Source organism: Palaemon carinicauda, chromosome 25 (assembly GCF_036898095.1).
Source record: "Palaemon carinicauda isolate YSFRI2023 chromosome 25, ASM3689809v2, whole genome shotgun sequence".
In the NCBI taxonomy this organism is placed as follows: Eukaryota; Metazoa; Arthropoda; class Malacostraca; order Decapoda; family Palaemonidae; genus Palaemon; species Palaemon carinicauda.
Genome location: NC_090749.1, coordinates 102571141 through 102593262, shown reverse-complemented (window position 1 = coordinate 102593262; position 22122 = coordinate 102571141). Strand labels below are relative to the sequence as shown.

Below are 22122 nucleotides of genomic sequence, written 5' to 3'. Positions count from 1 at the left end.
GATAGTCTCGTACTGTTTTCAAAGTTGAACTAACGTTTTGTTTTGTCTCTGCAGTTGTTGACGTTCAGAACGTTCAACTTGCGCTCTATCGTTACGATAGAGAGAGAATTTTCACGGTGTCACGTTGCAGTAAGAGTAAACCGTTTCTAGCGTTTTGTTCATTCTTTCTTAGCTTAATGGTTTTAATTCTAATAAAGGAACTTTTTATTTGGGAAATCTTTCAGTTTTTTTCCTTTAACAATAATATGTTTTAACGATATATATGATTGGGCTCTTCTCTCAGGTTCTAAGTCAAGAGAGAGAGAGAGAGAGAGATAGAGACGGAGGGAGAGAGAGGAGGATAAACGTTTCGTTCAAGCGAGTAACGTTGTTATCGTTTTTGCTCTTCTCCCTAGTCTCTTTAGGGGAAGAAGGTAAACGTTTCTAGAGTTTTATTCTTGTTCTCAAGCTTTATGCGGTGAGAGATTTTAAACGTAGTTTATTTGATCTAGTGTTTAGTCTCTTTCCAGCCACTGAATTATTTATCTTTCATTAGATTTTTCTGTTACATTGTAATTCTGTTTTCGCAATTACTAACTTTTAAGGAAGGATAGAATTGCGTGTTCCAGGTACAAACCACTTAAAGTTTCGAGTTCAGTGAAATAAGTGCAAACAGAAAATCAAAAGTGATAAGTGATAAGCGCAAAGTGTTACAGTGTTGCGTTCGAGGGTTCGTCTGTTCGTGCCAGTTGTTCGCCTAGTCTGGGACCTCTTACAAGCTCCCAAGCCCAGGGGAGAAGTAATGTCGAAGGACTTATGGGTTCAGCAGGCCTTGATCGACGAACAGACGTTTTCCCTCCGTGGTTTCGGGTGTATCTACACACGTTGCCGACGTGATCACCCCACCCACACAAAGACGAGAGAGCCCTTTTATTCCTCGTCTGCGGAAGAGGTTTCTCGCAGAAACCATGGACCAAATCTTGCAGCTTTTAAGTGCAAGTCGGTCCCTTCCGCACAAGTCCAACTCCTAGGTGTAGACTTTAGCACTGGGTCAGTTCGGACTTGCTGCAGTACGACAACTGCACACCTCCCAGAGAGGCAAGGTGGTATCGCAACAGGCAGTAGCTCCGTCTGTTGCCGCACCAGCTGTTTTAGACCCTCAGTCTCAACAGACAGTAGCTCCGTTTGTTGTTGTCTTTCTTAAACTCTAGTGGTCTATGCTGCAGACAATGCAGTCTCAGCTTGCAGTGTTGATGCAGGAGTTTCAGGCAGAGAAGGTTAATACACCTCCTCCTGCGAACGCTCCTCCTCCTCTGCGCAGTACAATCTGCCAGACGTATGAGGTTGAGGTTCCTCAAGCTACCTCCATGTGTGAGCTGCCGCGTTGGGAGTTGCCAGATACCAGCGCTGTGCAGCAACCTCCACTTTCCTTGAGGCAGGAGCCTCTTACCACGCAGCAACCTCCTCAACAATGGGGGCAGGAGCCTTATGCCTTACAACCTCCTCTACCCTTGAGGCAGGAGTATCTTGCATTACAACCTCCCTCGAGGCAGCAACCTCTTGAGGTACGACAACCTCTACCATCCTTGAGGCAGCCACCTCAACTCTCGCAGAAACCACCTCCACTTTCCTCGAGGCGAGAACCTCAACTCTCGAGGCAAGCACCTCAAGAACCTCAACTCGTGAGTCAAGAGCCTCTCTCTGCGCAGCCACCTCAACCCTTGAGGCAAGCGCAACTCTTGAGGCAGGAACCTCATGCTATGAGTCAGCCACCTCAACGCATGCATCTGCCACTTTCTCCTCAGCTTGAGCCTCTTCCCATTCAACTTGAACCGCAGTCTATGCAGCTTGAGCCTCTCTCTGCGCAGCTACCCCCTCAACCCTTGAGGCAGACGCAACTCTTGAGGCAGGAACCTCACAGGAGCCTCATGCTATGCGGCATCCTCCTCAAACCATGAGGCAGGAGCCTCATGCTATGCGGCATCCTCCTCAACCCATGAGGCAGGAGCCTCATGCTATGCGACATCCTATGGGCTCTCGTGGCATGGTTGGTTTCGACCTGGCCTTTTATTAGAAGGGGCTAGTGTTCGATCCCAAGTATGAGGTAGAAATTTATTTCTATTTGAACACGATGTTGTGTTGATATTTATCCATATTGACTCATTAGAGGTAATTTGAATGAATTACTACCAATTGTGTCACGTGGTGGCCCGGGGAAATCTGGTAAAACTCTCTGGTAAAGAGACTGATGTCTCACCAGGTAAATCCTCGCACAGCTAGATTAGTGTCAGGTTCAGATTTCTTTTAAGCAGCATGAGCCTCATCCCATGCAGCATGAGCCTCATCCCATGCAGCATAAGCCACACGCCATGCAACATGCTCTGCTTACCTTACAGCATGCTCTACATACAGCATGCTCTGCATACAGCATGCTCTGCATACCTTACCGCATGCTTCTCTGTCACACATCTTTGGTTGTTGCCAACTCACTAGACTGTCAAGCAGTTTCATAACGTTGCCTTCTAGTCTGCTGCTTTTGCACCAGTGAAACCCTCACTGAGAGAACTTAGCTTTTCTCGGATATGGTTCCTGTAGATGAGAAAGTGCTATTCTCCCTCCTTCTGATATTCCCTTGAGGACTCTGTCATTTGGAGAGGAGCCTTTAGATGCGTAGCCTCCTATGGACTTTTATTTAAGCATAACATGCTTCCAGGGAAGGTAATGGTTCCACTTCAGTCGCTAACCCCGTCTGTTACCACACCTGCTCCCATAGACCTTGAGCTGTGTTGCAAGACATGCAGTCCAAGCTTAGTCCTTGTTAGAGGATTTTTTGTTTACGGAGTCAGTGTGTCACTGGGAAGACGTTCAACAACCAGCAGAAGTGACTTGTTGTGACGCAGTGCGGCAACCTCAGCAACCCGATAAGGAGTTGTCTGTACGACCCAGACAGTCTAGACAGCTTCGGGTTGTCACTGTACTTCCTCGCTTCCCCATGGTTGACAGTTCACAGACTGTGCAGCAGTACCATGATCTTGTGTCCGGCTCCGTCAGACGACTGGCTTTTAAGAGCTCCCACAAGTCGTCGCTGTCTGGAGATTCTCAGATGGACTATGGATCTGACCAAGGAACTGGGCCTCCTGGTCAATTTTGAGGAGTCCCAGCTCGTCCCATCCCAGACCATTGTCTACCTGGGTATGGATCTTCAGAGTCGAGCTTTTCGGGCTTTTCCGTCGGCCCCAAGGATCTTCCAAGCCCTAGAATGCATCCAGAGCATGCTGAGAAGGAACCGATGCTCAGTCAGGTAGTGGATGAGTCTAACAGGGACACTTTCATCGCTGGCCCTGTTCATCGTGTTAGGGAGACTCCACCTCCGCCCCCTTCAGTATCATCTAGCTGCTCACTGGATAAAGGACATGACGCTAGAGACGGTCTCAGTTCCTGTTTCCGAAGAGAGTAGGTCTACTCTCGCGTGGTGTAAGAACAGCTTTCTTCTCAAGGAAGTCTACCTTTGGCTGTTCAGAAACCCGACCGCCGTCTCCTCTCGGACGCATCAGACACGGGCTGGGGCGCGACTTTGGACGGACAGGAATGCTCGGGAACATGGAATCAGGAGCAAAGGACACTTCACATCAATTGCAAGGAGTTGTTGGCGGTTCATCTGGCCTTGATAAACTTCAAGTCCCTCCAGCTTAACAAGGTGGTGGAGGTGGACTCTGACAACACCACAGCCTTGGCTTACATCTCCAAGCAGGGAGGGACTCATTCGTGGAAGTTGTTCTAGATCGCAAGGGACCTCCTCATCTGGTCAAAAGATCGAAAGCTCACGCTGGTAACGAGGTTCATTCAGGGCGATATGAATGTCATGGCAGATCGCCTCAGCCGGAAGGGTCAGGTCATCCCCACAGAGTGGACCCTTCACAAGAATGTTTGCAGCAGACTTTGGGCCCTGTGGGGTCAGCCAACCATAGATCTGTTCGCTACCTCGATAACCTAGAGACTCCCGTTGTATTGTTCTCCGATTCCAGACCCAGCAGCAGTTCACGTGGATGCTTTTCTGCTGGATTGGTCCCATCTCGACCTGTATGCATTCCCGCCGTTCAAGATTGTCAACAGGGTACTTCAGAAGTTCTCCTCTCGCAAAGGGACACGGCTGACGTTGGTTGGCTCCGCTCTGGCCCGCGAGAGAATGGTTCATAGAGGTACTGCAATGGCTGGTCGACATTCCCAGGACTCTTCCTCTAGGAGTGGACCTTCTACGTCAACCTCACGTAAAGAAGGTACACCCAAACCTCCACGCTCTTCGTCTGACTGCCTTCAGACTTTCGAAAGACTCTCAAGAGCTAGGGGCTTTTCGAAGGAGGCAGCCAGAGCGATTGCCAGAGCAAGGAGAACATCCACTCTCAGAGTCTATCAGTCTCAAGGGGAAGTCTTCCGAAGCTGGTACAAGGCCAATGCAGTTTCCTCAACCAGTACCACTGTAACCCAGATTGCTGACTTCCTGTTACATCTAAGGAACGTAAGATCCCTTTCAGCTCCTACGATCAAGGGTTACAGAAGTATGTTGGCAGCGGTTTTCCGCCACAGAGGCTTGGATCTTTCCACCAACAAAGATCTACAGGACCTCCCTAGGTCTTTTGAGACCTCAAAGGAACGTCGGTTGTCCACTCCAGGCTGGAATCTAGACGTGGTCCTAAGGTTCCTTATGTCATCAAGATTTGAACCTCTCCAATCAGCCTCTTTTTAGGACCTCACATTAAAAACTCTTTTCCTCGTGTGCTTGACAACAGCTAAAAGAGTAAGTGAGATCCACGCCTTCAGCAGGAACATAGTTTTCACATCTGAAACGGCTACATGTTCCTTGCAGCTCGGTTTTTGCTAAAACGAGCTTCCTTCACGTCCTTGGCCTAAGTCGTTCGAGATCCCAAGCCTGTCCAACTTGGTGGGGAATGAACTGGAGAGAGTACTTTGCCCAGTTAGAGCTCTTAGGTACTATCTAAAAAGGTCTTAACCTTTACGAGGACAATCAGAAGCCTTATGGTGTGCTATCAAGAAGCCTTCTTTTCCAAGGTCTAAGAACTCAGTTTCTTACTATTCAGGCTTCTGTTTAGGGAAGCACATTCTCATCTGAAGGAAGAAGACCTTGCTTTGCTGAAGGTAAGGACACATGAAGTGAGAGCTGTGGCTACTTCAGTGGCCTTCAAACAGAACCGTTCTCTGCAGAGTGTTATGGATGCAACCTATTGGAGAAGCAAGTCAGTGTTCGCATCATTCTATCTCAAAGATGTCCAGTCTCTTTACGAGTACTGCTACACCCTGGGACCATTCGTAGCAACGAATGCAGTAGTAGGCGGGGGCTCAGCCACTACATTCCCTTAATTCCATAACCTTTTAACCTTTCTCTTGAATACTTTTTATGGGTTGTACGGTCGGCTAAGAAGCCTTCCACATCCTTGTTGATTTGGCGGGTGGTCAATTCTTTCTTGAGAAGCGCCGAGGTTAAAGGTTGTGATGAGGTCCTTTAGTATGGGTTGCAGCCCTTGATACTTCAGCACCTTAGAGTTGTTCAGCCTCCTAAGAGGAACGCTGCGCTCAGTAAGGAAGACGAACTTATTAAAGGCAGAGTAATGGTTCAAGTCGACTTCCTTACCAGGTACTTATAATTTCATTGTTATTTTGAATAACTGATAATATGAAATACGGGATACTTAGCTTCTTGATATACATGTACACTGGTTTTCACCCACCTCCCTGGGTGTGAATCAGCTACATGATTATCGGGTAAGATTAATATTGAAAAATGTTATTTTCATTAGTAAAATAAATTTTTGAATATACTTACCCGATAATCATGATTTAATTGACCCACCCTTCCTCCCCATAGAGAACCAGTGGACCGAGGAAAAATTGAGGTGGTGTCAACAAGAAGTACTGCAGTACCTGGCCACAGGTGGCGCTGGTGAGTACACCCCCCTCTTGTATAGCGATCGCTGGCGTATCCCTTCCGTAGAATTCTGTCGGGCAACGGAGTTGACAGCTACATGATTATCGGGTAAGTATATTCAAAAATTTATTTTACTAATGAAAATAACATTTTTAAAAGGGAAACAAACTTGAGAACACCACCGAACCTAATCTAGGAACTGTATCCTTATCTACTTACCTATCGGTGGGCTGCGACTCTCTGTAGACTGTCATAGGTAAAGAATATATTTTTGATATCAAATATTAAACTTTTAATGTACGCTACACATCAAACATGACGGCTAAATATTTAGATATACGCTCGCACATAGATTCGTACGTTTGGCAATCCCTCATTGCATAGTCAGACACTTGCTTTTTAATATAAGGGGCGTATTTCAACAATATTTTTAGACACGGCTTGTAGGTTATGGGGGAAAATCTAGGTTAGTTGACGTCCATTTTTAATCCAACCGGGAGGAACTGGCAGCTGATGTACAGATGCTTCAAATATTTTGATGAAATCTATTGAATGGTTAAATCTTATCCTTCTGCCAAAATTGCGGCAGTTTTTTTTAGAGTACGGTCCTTGCCCTGCATTCTGGTAACTTTAAAAATTGGTTGAAGTTTATTCATTCAATTTTCCATTGCTAAAATTCTTACATTCGGGGAAAAAATAGGCAAACGCAGTTGCTCACACACCCAAACACATGTACGGTTTCACATTCGCACTGCAGGGACACATGTAGCCTTTGCCCAAAGTTTGGCGGCAGGGTGCTAAAGGGATCTAAGTGTCATATACAGAAAATTCTATGAACTATGGGAATGAGTTCGGCCAATGTACAGTTTTTGGGTAGTTTTGATGGTTTTCAAATATTCTTAATCTTTTCAATAAGTACATAAATTGGGGTAGTTTTAGAACATACTGAAGAGTTTTTATTCTATTACAAAAATTCTGTAGTAAAATAATATTATATAATTTATTGTTATTATTATTATTATTAGTTGCTAAGCTACAAGCATAGTTTGAAAAGCAGGATGCTATAAGCCCAGGGGCCTCAATAGGAAAAATATCCCAGTGAGGAAAGGAAACAAGGAAAAATAAAATATTTTAAGAACAGTAACAACATTGAAATAAATATTTCCTATATAAACCTTAAAAACTAACAAAACAAGAGGAGGAGGAATTAGATAGAATAGTGTGCCCGAGAACTCTAACCCAAGACAGTGGAAGACCTTGGTACAGAGGCTATGGCACTACTTAAGACTAGAGAACAATGGTTTGATTTTGGAGTGTCCTTCTTCTAGAAGAGCTGCTTACCATAGCTAAAGAGTCTCCTCTACCCTTCCCAAGAGGAAAGTAGCTACTGAACAATTAGTGATGTAGTTAACCCCTTGGGTGAAGAAGAATGGTTTGGTAATCTCAGTGTTGTCAGGTCTATGAGGACAGAGGAGAAGCAGTAAAGAATAGGCTAGACTATTCGGCGTATGTGTAGGCAAAGACAAAATGAGCCGTAACCAGAGAGAGGTATCCAATGTAGTACTGTTTGGCCAGTCAAAGGACCCCATAACTCTGTACGGTAGTATCTCAATGGGCGGCTGGTGCCCTGGCCAGCCTACTACTTACAGTAAACAAAATAATGTTTGTAATAATCTGATATCTATCTCATATGAAAACTAACTATTTGTTGAATTCTGTAGATGGAAATTATAGGCATGGGATACAGGTTGGGCGTACCCTAGGCTAAAATTAAAAAAAATTTGACTGACAAACAATCTAGTTTACAAACAGTTTCTTGGAACGTGTCAAGTTTAAAAGTTGTGAGCCTTCTATACATGATTGCAAAAGGATTGAAAATAAGGGAGTTGTTATTTTTTTTACGATCTACAAACGCCCTCCCCCCAAAAAAAAAACCACACGCGTCGTTATAAAGGCTGCATGCTATTATTGTAGGTCCCGTATATCATGGTCCATTCTCCTATTAAAAAGGGCATGAGAACGTAAGAAACCATGGGAAGTCTAGATTGAGTGCCTAGGAAAATTACGTGAGAAAGTATTTTATGGATACAGTGCTGTTCTATACAGTAGAATAAAAGTTTTTTTTCTGTTTTTATTGAGGTGGTTTGGCCATGTTGAGAGAATGGAAAATGGCTGTCTGCTAAAGAAGGTGATGAATGCAAGAGTTGATGGGAGAAGTACAAGAGGAAGGCCAAGGTTTGGGTGGATGGATAGAGTGAAGAAAGCTCTGGGTGATAGGAGGATAGATGTGAGAGAGGCAAGAGAGCCTGCTAGAAATAGGAATGAATGGCGAGCGGTTGTGACGCAGTTCCAGTAGGCCCTGCTGCTTCCTCCGGTGCCTTAGATAACCGCGGAGGTAGCAGCAGTAGGGGATTCAGCATTATGAAGCTTCATCTGTGGTGGATAATGGGGGAGGGTGGGCTGTGGCACCCTAGTAGTACCACCTGAACTCGGTCGAGTCCCTTGTTATGCTGGGAGGAACGTAGAGAGTAGAGGTTCCCTTTTTGTTTTTGTTTCATTTGTCGATGTCAGCTACCCCCCAAAATTGGGGTAAGTGCCTTGGTATTTGTATGTATGTATTGCAAATAAGCTCATAAATTACTCTATATAAAATTTTGCAATTCTATTTTAGATTGTGGGGGTGATGATGAGAATTTTGTCTCTATTGTAAAAGAAAAAAATATTACAGAAATGTAACTTAATAACTTTATTATTTCTCCTTTTCAGATCTTTTTACTCTAATTTTTGGCACTCCAGCAATTGTTTATTACCAAGATGTCGCAACCCCATAGACCAGCGCCACCTCCCCCACCTGTAAGAAAAGGTGAGTGAAGCAAGTGGGATAGTTCTTGTTGCCAGAATCATTCCTTATAGCTGAAAAGTACCTACATACTTTTAATGTACTTAACGTACTCTTAACGCACGTACATTACGTACTTTTAAATGTACTTTTAATGTAAGCACATACTTTTAATGTAAGCACTTACTTTTAATGTACGTACAGTATATACTTTTGATAAACATATTTTCGTTGAATCCCATTCTATTGTTACTGCCGTCTAACTGTATTCTGAACGTACTGTACCATAATCAATTGTAATTAGCTGACTTTGCTCTACACTATATTAAGAGTTACCACAGAAACCCACACTTAAGAAAAAAGACTTCGTATTTCATATCAGGAAAATAATACGAGTTATGTTCATTTTCTTTCAAGCTCGTCCGTCAAGTTGTACTTCAAGTGCACGTGCAAATTCATATCCGAACTCAGGTGTTATATATATAGATGATTTTATACTCCGAAAGGAAAGTGCTTTATTAATCTTGCGTTCTGTCTGCAGGTCAAGTTCAGGCGTTTGAGGCCCTAGGGAGCTACAAAGCCAAGCGTGTGAGTATCTGAATTCTTTGCGCCTTGTTGCATAGCATTAGACATTGTTTCTTTTATTTTCAATGCTTTAACCCTTTTGTTTTTATATTAGTTGAACTTAAATGGGAGGGTAAAAGTTCTAGGATGTTTGGAAGACCATGAAGAATTCTCCCAACTGGTATATCTAGAAGGGAGGGAGATAATTGAGAAGTTTCAACAAGGCGTCCAGGAAGATATTCATAAGATTTTGCATTTATAGAAGCTATATTTGTTCCAACACGGAGTACTTACCTCGAACTACTTTCTTTAGGAGCATCTGGGATCTCCTCCCTATCCGACCAAGAAGTTTGCACAGTACCCCCTTATCATCGTTTTCCCTTGTCGGGTCCCTCCATGGCGGATGGATACGTGCCCTGAGGCGACCCGGGGTCAGCGCGTGGGTGCACTACTGGGTCTTTTGCCCCCTTTATTTTACTGTGAGCCAGATGGCTGGCTTAGCTACCGCTGGAACTGCTTTGTCTTGGCATTGGAGGAGTGCTGCTCCCTTTGGTATTCAGCTGGCAACTGGCGGTAGGTGATTGAGAGGCGACAGTCCCACATTCATGAGCATGGAACCATGATGATCAATGGAGGAAAGTGTACGTGGTACCTTTTCTGTCTCTTTTCTTCCCAATGTATTTCGGTACTTCTGCTTGCTACCAGTCCTGCACACTGTGCTAAGCTAGTCATTGCCTGGTACCCACTCTTTGACTTCGAAGCACTGAGCCGGGCCGACCACTCGACCGAATCTGATCGATAGAAGGAAGGTTCGTCCTATTGCTCTTGTTCTCCGGCACCAGGGACTGTTTCCCAGACCTGAAACGAGACCTTGCACAGCCTGATTCGTGATCTTCATCACGATGATATGTTCCTGAATCCATTTGTAATTGAGAGTTTGTATATTAAGGGAAGGAAATATTCCTAGAACAAGTTGACATGCACGTAGTCTCTTTCTTTAAGGTACCGTCAATTGGATGGCTGGGCTCAGTAGTATCTTTTCGGTCTTAAAACATACAGTACTAACCTTAAGAATCAGATAGGTGCTGGACATCCTATTTAGGTATCCCTCAAAGCATGGGTTAACCCTTTTACCCCCAAAGGATGTACTGGTACGTTTCACAAAACTCATCCCTTTACCCCCATGGACGTACCAGTATGTCCTTGCCAAAAACTGCTATTTACATTTTTTTTTTTTGCATATTTTTGATAATTTTTTGAGAAACTTCAGGAATTTTCCAAGAGAATGAGACCAACCTGACCTCTCTATGATGAAAATTAAGGCTGTTAGAGCAATTAAAAAAAAAATATACTGCAAAATGTGCTTGAAAAAAAATAACCCCTGGGGGTTAAGGGTTGGAAAGTTCCAAATAGCCTGGGGGTAAAAGGGTTAAGTTGAATATTTTGCTCCATACTCAGTCTCCAGAAAGGAAGCCTTCATAATTGTCCACTCGAGTGTATATGTTTGGGTCGCTTGTGACAACCTCTACAGTGTCCTTTCAGGACAAGATCGAAATAACCCCTGAGTATTTGTGATGGAGGAGAGTTTTATCTATTACCCAAGCAAAGGACAAATACCCGAATAGACTTCAACTGGGAATCTTTTCATCATTCTCTTATCTGCAAACTCGGAGAGGTAGCACACTTTCTCCAGTTCTGTAGGAAATACGGAATCACTCACGGTAGCAAGGAATAACTTTACCAATTCTATTCTCTTCTGACACTTCTGAGATGGAAGCAGCAGCGGTAGTAGTTACACAGGACTCTCGTAAAGGTTCCTTGGGAGTTCTAACATGCTTTTCTCCTTTGTGAGGGAGTGACACATCTCACCTGCTGACCAGTCTTAGGGTTTTCTCAGGTGGATCTGCAGGCCAGGGGAGGATGAGTATTACTCCTACCTTCATTGGTTTGTTCGGCATCAATGACCTTTGATGTCAGGATGCCTCTTTAAATCAATCAATCAATCATTGTTTTGCCATGACATTGGAGGAATGCCCTAGCCCTTAGGAATCTGCTCTGCATCTTCTGAAGGGAGTATCAGCTCTTGTCTTACAACCTGTACTTTCTGGGTTGTTCGAACTGAGCTTCATACGACAGTCTTAAAGTCTTCTTAGATTAGAGCTAGGTGAAGAGGCTTGGCTTTGACTCGACACTGATTCTATACCTTATTCTTTAACCCTTTTACCCCCGGGGCTATTTGGAAATTTCCAACCCTTAACCCCCAAGGGTTATTTTTTTTCAAACACATTTTGCAGTATATTTTTTTTAAATTGCTCTAACAGCCTTAATTTTCGTCATAGAGAGGTCAGGTTGGTCTCATTCTCTTGGAAAATGCCTGAATTTTCTCAAAAAATTATCAAAAATATGAAAAAAAAACTTTTAAATAGCAGTTTTTTGCAAGGACGTACCTGTACGTCCATGGGGGTAAAGGGATGGGTTTTGTGAAACCTACCAGTACGTCCTTTGGGGGTAAAAGGGTTAAGAGCTGCTCTCGTTTGTCAGTAGTGAAGAACAGAGCTCAACCACTGACAAATTCCTTTGGGCTCTTTTAAGCAGAGTGTAAACCTGGTGTGACACCAATTGCAAGCGAGTGGTCCCACACACTTATCACCGCCACCGTTGACCAGGTAAAGGTAGGGTATATGCTGCCCTTGAAGCCACCCTTCCCCTGCAGGAGGGAGTGACTTGGTCAGCTGGACACTGAGTGGTATAGCTGATACTTATGACATACTAGTAGCATTTAAAATAACGGTCCTTGGTGGCTCCAAGTCGGGTGGCGTCCCATTTTGCCAGCTCTCTAGTTGGTACTGAGAAAAATACTTCAAAAGTTCAAACTTGCAGCAAATTTTTTCACGTTGAACAGGCTGACCTAAGTCATATAGTTCATATATGAAATATGTTTTGATACTGTTTCTAAAACTGTCTTGATTCATTATTTCTCATATCATATTCATATCCTTATTTCCTTTCCTCACTGGGATATTTTTCCTTGTTGGAGCCCTTGGACTTTTAGCATCTTGCTTTTCCAACTAGGGTTGTAGCTTAGCTGGTAATAATGATAATAATAATGATAGTAATGTGATGAGGATGATGAGGGTCACACAGAACATGTATTTCTTGTTGCAAACGCTTTCCAGCCGATCACGGACGTCTATACCTGCCTCTGCCGAAGAAGCCCCTAATAAGAGTTTGGATCTCTCCTCTTCAGGGGGAATAATCCGTACTTGAAGGGAGCTTGAAGTCGTCTTGCCTACCCTGGGACAGTGGTCTTGGAGATGGAATGTCTCCTTCCCTTAGGGAGGGCATCATAGGGTCTTTCCATCAAGACACTCTCTCTTCTCTGCTCGGTATTGTGGAGACCAGTCCAAGCTTGAGAGGAGCTAAGAGCACACTTGCTTACACCGGGGAATTGGGTCTTGGGCTGGGATGGTCCTTCCTTAAGGTCAGTGGCCCGTGTGCTAACTTCTGAGATGAGGAGGTCATCATAGCAATCTCTCCTGCAAGCCTCTCTCTTTTTTTCTCGGCAGCAGCCAGGGAGTAGCAGAGTTGCCGGTATTTTATCATAGCAAACTTTTGAGAAATGAGGGTTCTGCCTCCTTCATTGTCTCACATACTGTGATGAAGACCCGACACCAGCTAGTCTCGGAACCACCTCTGTCTTACTTGTATGTAAGTTGATACAAAGTGGTCTGAGTGTTGCAGCCTTCTCATTAGCCCCAGCAGGAACAAGAAGGAAGTATACAGACACTGTTCCTTGTGGCTTGGTGAGGTTGTTTGGTTGCAGATATGACTCTGATCAGTGTGTATATCTGCCATCTCAAGTAAGGACTCACAAACCAATTCGTGTCACTAGCCCTAGCTGGGTCTTCAAGTGTTGGATCCCCATGAGCCTCTCTGTACCTTACTGACGTTGACCATGGACCATTTCTACCCTTTTCTGTGGGTGCTGAGGTGGCTGCTCAGTAGTTTTGAGTCACTCAACTCTTCTACCTACTTCTTGTTTCTCTCTTGAGGGGATGCAGCAGCTGCAACCATTACAGGCTGGTAGGACGTCTGATGCAGGCGACTTACATGACGTAGCGCTACACCTCCCTCCTTTTTCCTGACTATATCTGCCAAGAAGCAACTCCTTCCTTCCTTCTGGCAAGTTGGATGATGAGTCAGTGTCTCGCCAAGCATTTCTCCTGACATGCCTGGTTTGACACTGCCGACTCCATCTCCAATATAGGTGTTCATGGTCCCTGGACTAGCTTTCATCATCTACACATCTATGGTTTGCTGTTGAAGGTGTTCGAAGACGCCTTCCTCTCTCCCTAATGGGACCAGGAATGATGACATGTCCATGGGAGAAAAGAACCTTCCCTTTTGAGTCTACGGGACTTCCCCCCCCCCACCAGTGATGGAGTTTCTCTTATTTTAATGGATGGAAGGTTTGTATACAAGTAGGAATAAATAAAAGATTTTAAAAATAGTATTTCTCCTAGATGTTAAAACCTGAGTTTCTGTAGATTAAATTTCCCACCTCAACTGCCCCTCCCAATTTTAGGCCTTAGGACAAAAGCTGCTATTCTGTGATAGGCATACCGGTTGTGTGCTTTTCCCACTCTCGACTTTTAGTTAAACAAACTACCTTGTAAAAGGTTCGACAGCCATTCCAGCTGTAGACTTAGGTTTGTATAGATAGGAAAAGTACAAATTAGTTTTAAAATCAATTGTTTAAACATGAGTGCAGTACATTATTATATCTGTAGGACTAGTGAGTCCCACACAGCTGATTCACTCTCTTGTTTAGTACCAGAATCATGAAATTGGGCTATCTCTTCATCTGAATGCAGCTGTTATATTTTTGGCTGTTCTGCTATCGTGTCGTCCATGTTGAATACAGTTGTGTGTGCTGAGAAGGGATGAGGAATCGTTGGCTAGATAAAGCATCGAGACGGAGACTTCTAAAGGACCTAGAAATCATGGAAACTTGCCATAGATGGTGGGACTTCAGGTAGAGATCAGAAAGGAATCATTTGATGTCTAACCTTGTAAAGCAATGAGGTGATGGAAAAAATGTGTATGATGATGATATTATTATTATTATTATTATTATTACTTACTAAGCTACAACCCTAGTTGGAAAAGCAGTATGCTATAAGCCCAGGGGCTCCAACAGGGAAAATAGCTCAGTGCGGAAAGGAAAAAAGGAAAATAAAATATTCTAAGAAGAGTAACAACAATAAATATCTCCTATATAAACTATAAAAACTTTAACAAAACAAGAGGAAGAGAAATAAGATAGGAGTGTGTGCTCGAGTGTACCCTCAAGCAAGAGAACTCTAACCCAAGACAGTGAAAGGCCATGGTACAGAGGCTATGGCACTACCCAAGACTAGAGAACAGTGGTTTGATTTTGGAGTGTCCTTCTCCTAGAAGAGCTGCTTACCATAGCTAAAGAGTCTCTTCTACCCTTACCAAGAGGAAAGTGGCACTGAACAATTACAGTGCAGTAACCCCTTGGGTAATGAAGAATTGTTTGGTAATCTGTGTTGTCAGGTGTATGAGGATAGAAGAGAATATGTAAAGAATATGCCAGACTATTCAGTGTGTATGTAGGCAAAGGGAAAATGAACCGTAACCAGAGAGGAGGATCCAATGTAGTACTGTCTGGCCAGTCAAAAGACCCCATAACTCTCTAGCGGTAGTATCTCAACGGGTGGCTGGTGCCCTGGCCAACCTACTACCTATGCCCATAATTTGCAGAGTAGCTCACTGGTTTTATCAGGTCCCCCTCTGGAAGTTGAGCTTCATTCTGTAGACTAAGACTGGAGGGAATCGGTGAAAATAAACGCATTGATTGTGCTATCTGTTCAGTGGTAATGAAGGTCAGCTGTTAGTGGAGGTACATATATTCGAGTAGGAAGAAGGGTAAGACAGCTGACTCGAGGTGAAGTTTGCTCTCATCGACCCTAAGAACCTGGTAAATTATGACCCTGTAATCCGTGTTTCTTATGGTCAAGAAATTTATTTCTACACTGGGTACGTCTCTGGTGGTTCAAGATGAACACCCTGTAATGATCGTCACTTGTAGCTTCTTAGACGATGATGAGGAATTGTTTATAATTTTCCTCGTAGTAGAAGGGCGGAAGAGGGTGGCAGTGAATTTATTTCTAAAGGAAGTGAAGCTACAGATTTAAATATAAGTTTTCTACAAGACAATAACTCCCTTTTATTGTTATTGTCATTATTATTGTAACTTGATAAGCTACAACCCTAGTTGGAAAATTGGAAGGCTGCAATCTCAAAGGGGGAATGTGCGTGACACATCCCCTTTGCCTCTTAGCTGCTCCTACATTTCCCCTTTGCTGCTGTTATATTTCCCCTTAGGTGTTCCTACATTTTAGCCAAACCAATGTCCAGTCCCAGTTATATACTGTCCCAAATCTGAGAAGAAATTTTACATTGCCTTGCCGTTGCGCCGTTTTCCCCCGTCTGCCCTTGGGAGCCGATGTCCCCGGCCACATAGTTGGTCATTATGGTCAGATTTCATAAGAAGAAGAGCAGCTCAGTGGTGACTATGATTAAACTACAAATGTATACTGTACTTGTGAAGCTTATAAAAAAAGTGTTCGTATATTCTCGAACAGCGGATTCGTTTCCTGTATGAAGATGTTAACGAGAACCTGTGGTCCTATTAGAAAGATACATTCTTTAATACAGTACATACATACACACATATACATATACCAAGGCTTTTCCCCCAATTTTGGGGGGTAGCCGACATCAAACAAAAGAAACAAAAGTGCGGGGAGCAGTCACTCTCCCCCCAGCTCCATCTCTTTGATGATGTCTCTCAGGATTGTAAATACAGGAGTGGGGGTTCCCAGCCCCCTCGTCCCATCCCTTTTAGTCGCCTCTTACGACACGCAGGGATACGTTGGCACTATTCTAATAGTTTTTATGCTCCTGCGGCATTGAAAAAAGCACTCAGTTGTGCTGAAAAAGATTTAACAAAGGCTGCTTTTAGAATTCTGAGAAGGGTATGCTAAAGAGCCTATGGTACCATTACAGGGTGCCTTGCAAGGTTTATTGTCACTTGCATTCAGATTCAAACCATGCCAATTTTATCCATCCTCGGGAAGTTGTATTTTACACAGCAGTGGTATGGCTAGGAAAAGTACAAGTTACTATAAAGAAGTCACATTTTACGCAGCATTGGTTTGTTTGTATGAATACATCATACAAAATTTAAAGAACTTTGACATTATACAGTTTTTTCTTGCTATTGAAAATTTTTTAACCATCCAAGAAATTCTTCTTATTGTCTGACACGTGATTTACAGGACTGTGAACTATCCTTCGAAGAGGGCGACATACTCTTCGTCGTGGACAGGAGCGACGCCAACTGGTGGCAGGCGAAACTTGACAACAAGAGTGGATACATTCCCAGCAATTACGGTAAGTGGTCAGTATAGTAGAGGCAACGGACAGTGAAAATTTTTATTATTATTACTAGCTATTATTACTTGCTAAGGTACAACCCAAGTTGGAAAAGCAGGATGCTATAAGCCCAGGGGCCCCAGCAAGGAAAATAGCCCAGTGAGGAAAGGAAACATGGAAAAATGAAATGTTTTAAGAACAGTAACAACATTAAAATAAATATTTCCTTTATAAACTATAAAAAAACTTTAACTAAAAGAGTGGAGGAGAAATAAGATAAAATTGTGTGCCTGAGTGTACCCTCAAGCATGAGAACTCTAATCCAAGACAGTTGAAGAAGACCATGGTACAGAGGCTATGGCACTACCCAAGACTAGAGAACAATGGTTTGATTTAGGAGTGTCCTCCTAGAAGAGTTGCTTACCATAGCTAAAGAGTCTCTTCTACCCTTACCAAGAGAAAAGTAGCCACTGAACAATTACAGTGATGTAGTTAACCCCTTGGGTGAAGAAGAATTGTTTGGTAATCTCACTGTTGTCAGGTGTATGAGGACAGAGGAGAATCTGTAAAGAATAGGCCAGACTATTTGGTGTATGTGTAGGCAAAGGGAAAGTGAACCGTAACCAGAGAGAAGGATCCAATGTAGTGCTGTTTGGCTTGTCAAATGACCCCATAACTCTCTAGTGGTAGTATCTCAATGGGTGGCTGGTGCCCTGGCCAACCTACTACCTAGAGATTGACCGTACATTTATCCAAGCTCAGAAAATCTAACAGTCTCCCATAGAGATTTTGCAATTGTAAGAAAGAGCAAATGAAAAAAATATACAATGTTGCCATTTTAAAATTAAAAAGACTTCAAAGTACATTTTGAGGATCTAGAGAAAATAGATAATTGCAACTTTGTATTTGGAAGTAGAAAATGCAGTCATTGATTTCATTTTAGAAGTTAAATTAATCGGTGTATGTTTGGACCTCAAAGATGAATCGCTATTCAAAAATAAACCTTCTGTTGCTATTGGGTGAATGTAGATTCTGCTCTTCTAACAAAGTAGTGGAAAGAATGAACCTCGAAGACTGTGGTGACTTACGACTACGACTCGCCGATCTCCAACCAGATATCAATTGCCCCTTTTGCTACGGCTTATCAACCGTATCATTCCCCCACTCACTACTCTGTCCATTCCAGTTAAAAGGCGTTGTTATTGTTGTCGTTACTGTTAGACAAGCTACAACCTTATCATGAAAAGCAGGGTGGTACAAGCTCAAGGGCTCCAACAGAGAAAGCAGCCCAGCAGAAAAAAATGTAGAGAAATAACATAATTGAACTGTTAATCTATATTTGAGAAATAATGAAAGTAATGAAATCTTTTAAGATCAGTAACAACATTAAAATAGATCAGCTCATATAAATTGAAAAAAAAGAGACTTTGCAATCTGTTTAACGGAAAAGCATTTGCATCAAGTTTGTACTTTTGAGGTTCCATAATATATGATATTTATAAATCTTGTTTTACATTGGTATATAAAGATAATGAATCTGATAATAAAGAATGAATGATAAACTGCAAAATAGATAATTCCCATCAGGAAATAATGAATGAATCAAAAGCAACTTCATCTTTAAAAACAGAATAATTGTCGTTGGTATTCAACAAGTGAATCTACTTTCTTGAGAGGTCAATAAGGAATCGAGTATTCCACGAAGCTCTTGATGGTATAAGAAGTTTTCCAACCTCTTATCGAGAGAAGGGGTAACATTAAGTAAACCAGGAAGGCTTTACTTATTATCTTGAAGTTTATAGTAGATATGAAGGAAGATGAGTAAGACCAACCATTCTCTTTTTGGGAGAGACTTAGCCAATAAAGAAAGAACAAGAAAGAATAATTGAAGTGGCCAAGATGAGAATGCTAAGGTGTATGTTTGGTGTCACAAGTAAAGATAAGATCTGGAATGAGTTGATCAGGGGGACAGTTAAATTATTAGAGATTTTAAAGAAAGTTCAGGAACGAAGACTGGTATGGTTTGGTCATGTCATGAGGAAAGAAGATGAACGCATATGTAAAAGGCTTATGAACATATAGGTAGAGAGTAGAAGAAGGAAGGGAAGGTCAAAGTTCAGGTGGGAAGATAAATGATTGAATTATTGATTGACATGAAGGAAAAGGGTCTAAGAAAACAAGATGTACAGGACAAAGGAAGATGGGGGAAGGCTGACTAGGAACAGCGACCCCATATAGAAATGGGAAAAGCTGAAAGCAAAGGAGAAGAATGTAGGAAGGTGACCAAGAATGATCAAAAGAGATTTTATATATTGTAACCAGAAAGGAAGAGAGAGAGAGAGTGAATTCAAGGTCTGTCTTCAGTGAATCTTAGTGAGGTTTATCACTGTCCCCTGACAGGTTGCAATCTTGGAATTTTCAAGCGCTCTCCTTCGGTATGATATCAGTCCTTGGTAGTGCTCCTTAACCATGCATTGCTGCCTTGCGAGCACCAGGATTCACCGGTTCTCTTCTTCCGCTTCCGACTGGCGGAACGAGGCAAATAGATGTACGCTAAATGGCTTTTCGAGTTTGACGACTTAAGCAATTGTTGAGTCGTCAACAGATATATGCTGGCCTAAGAGGACCTGAAAACATGGCTTTAAATGATGAGAGAAGTGAATAGAGCAATAAACAGGGGAACTGCTGGAAGGAACATCGGAATACAAGGAAAAAGGGAAAAACAAAGCTTTTATTTACGTAATGCATTATGGAATTTAAGCTTAAAGAAGCATTTACTTCCATTTCTTATGTATAAAGGTGTATTCACTTTACCTTGACTGCTTTTCATATACAAGAAATAATTTATCAAGTTAAATGTATTCATTATATCTTTAGACTTCATTTTATCAGGAAAATTAAATAAAATCTGAAATTCTTGTTTTATCATTTCCCAGTCAAGAGCGACAACGTTAAAACTCCCATCATCGATGCCGCCCGTCGCGGCAACCTCGAGATGGTGGAGGAATGCCTCGCCGCCGGGATCTCCGTGAACTCCCTGGACAAGACCGGCTCGTCCGCCCTCCACGCCGCCTCCCAGGGGGGACACTTCCACTGCGTGACTCGGCTGCTCAGGGAACCCAGGATCGAGATCAATTTGCAGGTAGGAAATGTCAGATCCTCCTTGATTTTAACCCTTCTACCTCCAATGGACGTACTGGTATGTTTCACAAAACTCATCCCTTTACCCCCATGGACGTACCGGTACGTCCTTGCTAAAAACTGCTACTTGCATTAGTTTTTGCATATTTTTGATAACTTTATGAGAAACTTCTGGCATCTTCCAAAATAATGAGACCAACCTGACCTCTCTATGACAAAAATTAAGGCTGTCAGCACAATCTAAAAAAAAAAATATTGCAAAACGTGCTTGAAAAAGAAAAACGCCTGGGGATCAAGGGTTGGAAAGTTCTAAATAGCTTTGGGGGTAAAAGGGTTAAGAACATTTTGACTTACTGACTTACGAACCTGTTTGTGCAATAAAGAAACAACGTTTTTATTTCTTTTAGAAGTATTTTGTAAAGAATTAGCTGTAGGAATTCATGGTGAATATTGAGGATAACTCGGTATTGTCAGGAAAATTATCTGACCGAATATAACAATCAAGATGAGGGATGTCGCAAGTTGATCATATTGGACTCAAGAATTATAGTACAGTACTTGAGAATCCACACTTGGAACACATCTTGTTCATGCGTAAAAATCACAGGAAAACGGGATGCTCAGATGCAGAAGAACCACAGGGAAAATGAAAATACGAAATATACACTTAAGTCCTGACTAGTTTCGTGATACTTCTTCAGAGGACTCTGAAGAAGTATCACGAAACTAGTCAGGACTTCAGCGTATATTTCGTATTTTCATTTTCCCTGTGGTTCTTCTGCATCTTGTTCATATGTAGGGGACTTACTGCTATGTATTTTTTTTGCTTTTGTATCAAGGCATGTGTTATTTGGTGTATAATTTTGAATAAATTCTCAATGTTGCAAATGGCAAACTCACCAATAGTGCGGTCAGACTGCACCTCAAAATCATCTCTCCACACTTAGAATCCTTGATATTTCTGACTGGTAGATTATCATGTATCGATGTTGTAGAAAATATTGGATGAATTTCTATATTTTTTTACTTTGCTCTTTTTTAGAACAAGTTGGGGGACACTCCACTCCACTGCGCGGCCGTCCGGGGCCACACGGACGTCGTTCAGTTGTTGATACAGCACAAGGCAAATGCCTCGGTTGTGAACAGGTAAGGTGCTGCTCAGTTCTTGAGTCATCTTGTAGAGAATTATCCAATTATTGAAGAACATGTTGAGAAATGGAAAGGAGAGGAAAACTAGAATATATTGATGAGAGAAAACTTAATGAGGCGTGGTTAAAATATGGTCTATTAAGGCAAGATAAATACATATTAGAGGACTCTACTGTAATTTAAAGATCAGGGAAAAGAGTAAAGCCGATAAACGTTATTGTGAAGCAATGCGGACCAGAAACTACGACCTGGTACAGTAGTGGCTTGAAGTTTTCGCCGAGGAGATTGCACGGCACCATAGAACACAGTAAAGGTGTTGTTCTTTACATGAATAAGTGACTTGGGTAAAAAAAAAAAAAAAATAGATAGAGTAGATACTTTATCTACAATGAAAATTACTTAACTGTTCTTTGGCTTTTTAACATCAATTGGAATTCATGTACTCTCCTTGGGGTAATATCTTTCAAGTTTTAATAGCATATGTAATTAAATTGTTGAACTGTTAAAGAAGAAAATTTTTATGACACTGGGTTTTAAGTTGAGAACCTACACTTAATTATCCTTCCTCTCAATTTGCTTTCTTTCTGTTCCTATTAACCCTTTTACCCCCAGAGGACGTACTGGTACGTTTCACAAAACTCGCCCCTTTACCCCCATGGACGTACCGGTACGTCCTTGCAAAAAACTGTTATTTACATTTCTTTTTTCCCATTTTTGATAATTTTTTGAGAAACTTCAGGCATTTTCCAAGAGAATGAGACCAATCTGACCTCTCTATGATGAAAATTAAGGCTGTTAGAGCAATTTAAAAAAAATATACTGCAAAATGTGCTTGAAGAAAAAATAACCCCTGGGGGTTAAGGGTTGGAAAGTTCCAAATAGCCTGAGGGTAAAAGGGTTAAAGTTTTGCATTTAATCGATTAAACAGTACCTCTTCCCTTTCCAAGGAGAACTATACGATGTTCTAACTGTAGTTCTTTCAGTACAAAGAAAACTAATACTCAGTGTTGCTTCTGTCTAGTAGTGCTTAACTCATAGCTGTCTT

At 42.2% G+C, this 22122-nt stretch overlaps 1 protein-coding gene across 2 annotated transcripts in view; it reads left to right on the top strand.

Moving 5' to 3' along the window:
- Positions 1 to 22122, top strand: part of LOC137618763 (osteoclast-stimulating factor 1-like) — a 28838-nt gene that overhangs the window by 2888 nt on the left and 3828 nt on the right. For both annotated transcript variants that reach the window (XM_068348948.1, XM_068348949.1), the window contains exons 2-6: positions 8687 to 8783; positions 9301 to 9347; positions 16691 to 16805; positions 19724 to 19929; positions 20971 to 21074. In XM_068348948.1, coding sequence (XP_068205049.1) covers positions 8735 to 8783; positions 9301 to 9347; positions 16691 to 16805; positions 19724 to 19929; positions 20971 to 21074 — 521 coding nt within the window. In that variant the 5' untranslated portion in view covers positions 8687 to 8734. The remainder of the gene's footprint in view (positions 1 to 8686; positions 8784 to 9300; positions 9348 to 16690; positions 16806 to 19723; positions 19930 to 20970; positions 21075 to 22122) is intronic.